The 8,602-nt window shown below is 44.9% G+C and overlaps 2 protein-coding genes across 2 annotated transcripts in view; both read right to left on the bottom strand.

The window, feature by feature from the left end:
• Positions 1–1,006, bottom strand: part of LOC134101024 (nucleus accumbens-associated protein 2) — a 56,448-nt gene extending 55,442 nt beyond the window's left edge. The window contains exon 1 of the mRNA XM_062554574.1: positions 821–1,006. The gene's annotated coding sequence lies outside the window, so the exon portion shown is untranslated. The remainder of the gene's footprint in view (positions 1–820) is intronic.
• Positions 1,007–3,873: 2,867 nt separating this feature from the next.
• LOC134101454 (transmembrane protein 250) lies at positions 3,874–7,030 on the bottom strand. The gene is made up of 2 exons (XM_062555163.1): positions 6,893–7,030; positions 3,874–6,237 (listed from the first exon to the last, which is right to left on the bottom strand). The coding sequence occupies exon 2, from the start codon at positions 6,008–6,010 to the stop codon at positions 5,591–5,593; it is 420 nt and encodes a 139-aa protein (XP_062411147.1). The 5' UTR covers positions 6,011–6,237; positions 6,893–7,030; the 3' UTR covers positions 3,874–5,590.
• Positions 7,031–8,602: the final 1,572 nt, after the last annotated feature.

Raw genomic sequence — 8,602 nt, 5'->3', positions numbered from 1 at the left:
TGAATCAGAATGAACGTGAAATAATCTCGCATATATCCAAAAGACAAAAAACCCGCAAAAGACAAACTAATCGTATCCTGACGGTCAGAAATAGCGCAACTCATTATTAGTTAGAAGAATATTCTGTCCTATTCTGTCCGGCAAGAGCATTGTTGCACAGTAATGCCAAGCTTCACATTCCGCTGCAGTCTTAAACTGAGGACCGGGCCATGTCAGGACTCCTGATTCTGCAAAGGTGGATAAACTTCGACCATTATTCATTTCGGCGACCAGGCCCATCCAACACCATGCCGCTTTAAACACAAACATATGGACGCATTAAGGGGGAAACTATTTGCACCTCACGGTAAAGGACTCGATTAAGGTTTATAGACTATTTTGACACCAACGCCGAGCGATATCTGATAACACCACACCTTTACACTCAAAATGTGTTCGGGATAAAAGTGTCATTTGTAACGTTACAGTGCGAGCTGTCCAAAGCAGGGCCTATACGGTGCTCCGGAGACTGCCAACATTCCAGCGCTGCTGACTTTTATTTTAGGGGAATGAAGTTGCATTATCAAATCAATGTCATGATGCGGAGTACACCAACACGCCAAAATACACTCAAATACACGCACATCAAGCAATGAAGTCCAACAACAACAAGGAATCTGATTATTCTTTCATCCGGGCGACGCAGCGGCTATAAAATAATACGGCAGGGATATAAAAAATTAAGTAGTTCTTCAACGAGGAAATAAAACACGGAGAGCGCGTCACACAATCATGCGATGTAAAATATCAAGCGATATCAAGAAGGAAGGATCTTTTTTACCCGTTGTGTCTCTCCGCCATAAAATTCTTCCACTGCTCTGTACTGTGTTATTTCTTCCGATGCAAAGTTTGCGGGGTCCTTATTTGCCCGGCCAGGCCCCAGCTTCACCTCGTTTGATAGCTCTTTCCCTAGCTTTCTGCCCCCATCTCTCTCTCTCTTGCTCTCTCACTCTCTCTCTCTCTCCCCTCTCTCTCTCTTTCTATACTGCGTGCCTGTTTCCAAGTCCAGGAAGTGATTTCGGCTCACATGGACGGCAGCTGAACTGCGCTTAGCCTGACATCATGCGCGCATGGGTTAGGAGTTTTAAAGACACAGATGCATACTGTACTCAGCGAACATGTTTAGAGCGCGCGGAGATCCGACACCGACCAATGACCGAGACTGCTGTCTAATTGCAGGTGTACTTGGAGAGACTGCAGCTAAGTTGCACAAGTTGGTGCCTGACATGTTACGTTTGACACAGACGGAGAATGTACAGTAAGGGGCTGCTCTATGGTGCACGCTGGTCAGTACAGTCCCGTAGGCCTGTCCTGGGCTATTTGTCAAGGGGGGTTCACACTAACGGCACTTCCGCGAATAAGCGTTTTGGCGCGTCAGCTCCGCGTCTGGCTCCGGTGTTCTCGAGGAATTGTCACTCACGCCGTCACCTTGTCAAAAAATTAGCAATCTTATTGTGTAACTTCTGTAATAAATAAGTATTCCTGCATTTGTAAAGTAGCCTAGTTGTCGACCACCAGTCAATAATAATGATACTAATAATAGTTATTATTATGATTATGATTATGATTATGATTATTATTATTATTAGTAGTAGTAGTATTATTTTCTTGAATTTCCCCTTGGGGATCAATCAAGTATCTATCCATGCATCCATTATTATTATTAGTAGTATTGTGATGTCTCTAAGCTTATCCATCCTTTCCCATCCAGCCTGAAGGCTGTGTTGTGTTCTTTTACAGACAGCTGTGTGTAGAGACACCTGTGCTGCAACGGTAATAGAAAAGGGAGAAATATTCCAATCATCAAATCGTTCCAAGCATAAAAATGGTTTTCTCACTCGGGAGAAGTGAATAACTCCATGAGAGGGGTGCATGAGCAGGCTGAGTCTCTCTCCCTCTCTCTCTCTCTTTCTCTGTGTGTGTGTGTGTGTGTGTGTGTGTGTGTGTGTGTGTGTGTGAGCTGTGCCAGGCGGTGGCAGTAGTGGATCTGATGGGTGTAGGTGGCAGGGCCCTGGTGTGGGAGATGGAGGGTGATTAACATCAGTCTCTCTCATGCCAAACAGCCACACCAATCCCTGGCACTGCATTACACACACACACACACACACACACACACACACACACACACACACACACACACACACACACACACACACACTGACACCATGCCTTGAGCTCATTTTGAAGCAATCAGAAGAAATGTTCTTAGTGCAAGATCTCAGACAAAAGCAGCTGGTTTCCCCTTAGTATACACACACACACACACACACACACACCCCTATTAATCCTGCAGTAACTGGGCGGTGCCAGCGTCAATGCAAGATGCAATACACATGTTATAACAAGTCCTATGAGTGCCTCATCCAGTTGCCCTGCAGCTTGGCCACACATCTGGATGTGCATGTACAGTATACTGTATGGTGCAGCTGAAGGTGTTGGAGCTGCTAGACCCAATGACTGCTAGAATGACTAATAATGAAAACGGAGCACCAACTAACTGGCACAGCCACACCGACCACAATCAACAGCGTTCGGCTGTTTTGGCGTAAACATCCTTTGCTTTGTGTAGCTGCAGCGGTGGCATTTAGACAGACCGAAGCAACAGAAAAAGAGAGCGGCGTATAGACCTGTTAAAGAGAGCGGCGTGAAGCGCGCGCACACACACACACACACACACACACACACACACACACAGTAGGAGATCTGTTTACGTGTCGGGAAACACCATGCCATCATGGCTTAGACATTATACAACATCTTTTATAATTCCCTAACGGAAGTGCAGCGATGCTGAGATTTCTCTTGATACGTTTATTTATCATCTCTTGATGGCTTGCACATCTCCCATAATTGACTGACTGATGTTTACATCTCTTATATGCTGTTGTGACTCATGTGATTAACCCACACAAACATCCTTAGAAACCCACTGAGGGCTTTTGATCATTGCTATGCACTAACATCATTAAAGTGTTTTACCATTGCACTAAACACTAAGTGTTTTTTTGTTGTTTTAGCTTCATCCTGCCTCTCATGTGAAGTGAGCCCAGCAGCCTCCCTGCCCATCCAGACCAGTCTTTTTAACCTTCTGGAGTACCTGCGTTCACCTGGAGTCTGGAATACCTGCGTTCACCTGGAGTCTGGAGTACCTGCGTTCACCTGCAGTACCTGCGTTCACCTGCAGTACCTGTGTTCACCTGCAGTCTGGAGTACCTGTGTTCACCTGCAGTCTGTGTCGTTAATGTGCACGACGTGTCATGACATTCTTATGATGGTTACAATGCACTCTTATGCAGATCCCTTCAAATAAAGTGTTACCGTATATTTTTTAATTGATTATATTTGTATTATTGCTTTCACTATTATGCTTAGTGTCGGCTTTTCCAACTTAGAAACTATAATTTTTAACTAACACTGTGCATAAACTGTAAGTTGTATTGAATATACAGCCAAAGAGGTAATTCTATACTCTTTGATACAGTTCTAACTGCCAGTACCATAACCAGATACTTGAAGAGACCACACATTCTTCTAATGTCCTCCTATGGTTGCTAAGTGACATTCAAATGAGTTGACGGTCATGATATTCAAAATGAAGAGACCACTGCACATTTGAATATGGCCACCAACTCATTCGACTGTAACAGCAACAGTAGGAGGACATCAGAAAAATGAGCAATGGTCTCTTTTCTCCAGAGTTATTTATAGCAATATATACGACAAAGTAGAGGCGACCTTTGATTTTGCTTGTTTGAAATGATATTTTTTCCAAGGGTGGCGATAACAGGTGAGGACTACAGTATAAAAGAAAAATCTTCTAGAAAATAGGACCTGTGTGTGAACATGTAACATCAGAGATACAAACAAGTCAAGAAAAGTTTGTTTTTCCATTTAGTGTTTAATAGTCATGGATAGTTCTTCCTGAGAGGCCTTTTGAGATGTGAAGAATTCAAAGTGTGTCCTGCACTGACGATGTGTGTGTGTGTGTGTGTGTGTGTGTGTGTGAGCCTCGGCGAGCTGCTCGTCATGTGTGCCCCTGTGCCCCCATGTCACGGCACAAAGGGTCTAAAATGTTTGATTTGCCAAGTGTGAGGCATATGATGTCTTGATCCCTGAACAAAGGGCACTTGTGCGCCACACACTGGGCGCTGGCCAGCGCTGGACGCGTAATGCCATGGGCATCACACCACTCCGCTTGGTGCTGCACACGCCGTGTGTGTGTGTGTGTGTGTGTGTGTGTGTGTGTGTTGGGCATGGTGCTACTGGTCTCAGAAGTCTGAAGGGGGTAACAATCTGTTTTAGAATGAGGCCTTCAACGAGCATGTGACGCTGGGCTACTGCGGCCACAATGCCAAGCTTTCAGGAAGCAGCCAGGGGACAGTGCAGCGTTCTGATGAGGGCCATATTGGCCACACGGACGCTAAACAGCGCACTACGGAACACTCAGGAGCCGCACACAAAACACACACGTTGTTCCACTGCACCGAATATAAACCATCCACATTACTGAAGGTTAAAAAAAGAACAAAATAAATAATCAATAAGTTGAAGTACACGTTCATCTGTGTATAGTATACACACGCAGGGCCCCAGAGAGCATTTAGACATCTGAACATACATACAAATGAATTTTATTACTGGTAAAAAAAAAATAAAACGGTCAAAATAAGCAGAAATGTAAAAAAGAAAGATAGCAAAAGCACACTTCTCCTTCCAAATGGCCGTCATGACGAAGGATCCTCTTAGGACATAAAGAATAGGACGTTTAAAATTAAGACAAAAAGCATTTCGACACCCGAGAAGGCTTCAGCAACGGTCACGGTAACAACATTTTAGTGTTTACTTCAGCTGCCAGAAGTTCAGAATGGCTTGGCAACATCTGGGACAGGCCTCCACATGTTTCACTGATCGTGGTGTGGAGTGTGCACCGTATTTCATTTTTATGTCATCAAGGCCAGAGCATCTGTGAGGTTTCATGGCCCCCCGTGGTCATTCAGAGACTGATTCCAGAATGCACGCCACAGATCTCTCCCCTGGGCTCCTGGGCTGAGAGACGCAGTCTTGCTCTGCATGGCCACTTGTGGACTTTATTCTGGGCTTCTTGTGTTCTGAGCTCAAAAAATGTTCCGACCGCGTTCCTCCAGTGGGAACAGCACACTGATCCGGTTCTGATGGGTTGTGAGTTAAAGGGTACCGTCACTCTTTCACAAATGACACGCTGTATTGTTTTCTTCAGTAGAATGTTTTTAAGCACCCTGGGAAAATGCCAATTTTGATGGAACCCCCCCCCACACACACACATACACACATACACACACACACACACACACACACACACACACACACACACACACACACACACACACACACACACACACACACAGCCCTGTTGGAGTTTCCCTTTAGGACACAGTATGAGATCAGCGTGCTTTCCCCGAACACCTCCACATCACGTGACCCCCCCACTGCCAAGAGACACTCGTCCACTTGTGTGCGTCCGTCCGGCAGAGCGAGACTCTTGTGTCCACTTGTGCGCGTCCGTCCGGCAGACCTACATGTCCACAAAGACCATGAAGCACCAGCCCAGGCCTCCCACCAGGAACATGGTGACGTGCATGCTGTAGATGAAGAGGTCGTTGAGGAGGCTGAAGTCCAGGCGCCGGTGGCCCAGCAGCAGCAGGATGATGGACAGCTTGTACTGCAGACGCAGGAAGACGCGCACGCCCACGTACTGCAGGCAGAAGAGCGCGGACAGCGCCACCCACAGGAGGGAGGTCAACAGGCTGCAGCCGAAGTAGAGCAGGAAGCGCACGAAGCCGTACATCAGGCGCGACTTCAGGTACAGGTCGAAGTTGTTGTACTTGGAGCGCACCAGCTGGGCGGTGCGGGCGGGGCCGCAGGCCGAGTGCATGCAGGTGGTGTGGGGGCCGTGGAAGGAGCGAACCCGCCGAGGGATGGGGATCACAGGCATGGGTGGGCTAGGCGAGGCCCAGGCTGCTGCTGCGGCGGCACCAGGCCCGACTCCGGCTCTGCTCTGCTGAAGGCCAGGCCGAGCTGCTCATCGTCAGAAGGGCGCACACACACACACACACACACACACGTGCAGACTCCAGCACACTACAGCTCCGCTCGCCCGCTTCCTGCTGCTCTCTTGCCTCATCAGTCATTGGCTGGGGCTGGGGCCATGGCAACAGAACTCTACAAACAACACAAATCAAACATTAGTAAGCACGCACACGCACACACACACACACACACACACACACACACACACACACACACACACACACACACACACACACACACACACACACACACACACACACACACACACACACACACACACACACACACACACACACCCCTGCCTGTCACCTCATAATAGTGCAAATATGAATTACACGACACACTTACACCAGCAACCGCCCTCTCACCCACTCTATATGTGATTTACAACAAAAGTAAATGATGCCATGACAAAAACAGTTAATGTAAGTTTAATAATAATACCAGTTTCGTCACTAAACCTCTAAAAGCAACGCTAAAAGCAAGGTAATGTGGACCAGCAGGAATGCCCACTCTTCTCCATAGTCTAGCTAGCCTACCTCTCTACCCAAGCAAACACGAAGCGGCATTCACCGTCAAATCACTACATTAATTAACAGGAGAACTGTGCTCTTCACACGAGAATCAAAACGGAATCTCTTATTCTAATGTTGTCTCTAAATACCCTGTCAACCGCGGAGCAAAGGCACAGATGCACTGGCTAACCAATTTGTGGCTAGCAATCTAAACAAGGACGCAACGATTGCAAGGCAGACATAGACACTACAGGCCCTGACAGCATAATTACCGAGATGAAGTCTCTGCAAGACTTGTCAACAAGCGTGTGGGTTTGTAATCATGTCAGCGAGAAGACCAATAAACATGTGAAAATGCAGTGATGGCTTGCAATGGTTAATTCCGATGCGAAGTCATGGGCGTTTCAGAGTGCGGCATGTCGCAAAACACATGTCGCACAGCGTTGCCCTAACAATATGCCCAGTCGGCAGTCGTTTAGGCTGTAGGCTACGTTTTACTTTGAATTTCACAAAATGAAAATACAAAACAGTCTCCATCGTAAGTAACAATTAGTATAAATATAATGCAATATAGCCTATGTGTCAAAACTGCAATTTTTGGGAGAGTTGTCTTACATTGGACAGAAACACTACCTGCTGCAGAAATGTAATATTTCTGACAAAATAATGTTGAAAATAGCCTAGGCTATTGTAGCCTAGGCTTACTGCACTGCAGGCTACTTGTCCCATTAATATCACTCAATATTTTTTGATGTTATTGGTTTCTTTAAAAAATAATTTCGGTAACAGGAAAGAGATTTTAGATTGACCCGAGTCTCTCAGATGTGCAATTTCATAAGATATTCAAGAAATAAAAATGAAAGAACTTACTTTTGGCCTTCCTTTGGCCTTTAGAAGGCTTAATGATCTAATTTTCAACTAAATATGTGATTTGTCGAATACTCCAATGTTTTTAGGAGGGAAAATATGTTGGGGTAACAGGAATGAGTCAAAACCTGGGGACGCACCTATAATTAGTATTTTAAGTAAAAATATATGCATTTGTTATGAAAAATACATGTTAGACACATAGTTGGGACATAAATGTACATAAGAATAAAAAGAAAAGAAGATTTCAGAGTGATTTTAGGAATAATATTTCATGGTGAAATGAAGATATTAGCATCGGGGACAGCACAAAAAGGCTGATTTTCAGTGTTTTAGGGTGTTTTTGTCCTATATTCTGCACAATGTACCTGGAATTTGCACCTAGTTAGTATGCAGTGTGCATTAGTTAACAATAAAAAGTGGCTTTGGGGTAAAAATTGTGAGTTAAAATGTACATAATCCCCTGGGGACATAAATGGCATTCATTCGGCGGAATGACCCTAATAGGCTAGCCTACAGTATGTCTAAGCTTCCTATGGGTTATGATTAGATTCGATTAGATTATCTTTAATGTCCCCAAGGGGCAATTTGGTGCCCAGCTGATAGTCAAACACAAATATACAATCATACAAGCACACAAACACAAAGCAGCAATGCAATAGTCAGGTCCATTGATAGCCTAGGCTGAATGACCTGATGACTTAATGCTTGTTGAGAAGACCAACAGCAACTGGGACAAATGATCTCAAGTATCTAGGTATTGGATCTGGCCGCTTAGAAGTGTAGGCCTACCTCCTACCTGATGGCAGGAGGCAAAACTCACTATGCAGTGGATGACTAACATCAGCCAGAATGGCCAATGCTCTCTGTTATGGTTTGTATAATAGCCTACAATATTGTTTGTTTCCATAATTTAATTATCATATTTTATTATTGCTATTCTCATCAATGTAGCATAGTTAGGCTATTGTTATTATAGGCCTACGATTGATTGAATTACTTTATTGTTTATGCTATTTGCTATTCTCTCATATATTCATTGTTTATTTTTATTAGACTATTGTTTTGATATTGGTTATTGTTTATAGCCTATTGCTATTCTGCCTACTGTAGTC

Source organism: Sardina pilchardus, chromosome 14 (assembly GCF_963854185.1).
Source record: "Sardina pilchardus chromosome 14, fSarPil1.1, whole genome shotgun sequence".
NCBI classification, from domain to species: domain Eukaryota; kingdom Metazoa; phylum Chordata; class Actinopteri; order Clupeiformes; family Clupeidae; genus Sardina; species Sardina pilchardus.
This window is presented reverse-complemented; position numbering and strand designations above follow the sequence as displayed.

Coding starts and splice junctions, on each gene's coding strand:
- LOC134101454 (XM_062555163.1), bottom strand. CDS start 6,010: ATGCCTGTGATCCCCATCCCTCGGCGGGTTCGCTCCTTCCACGGCCCC.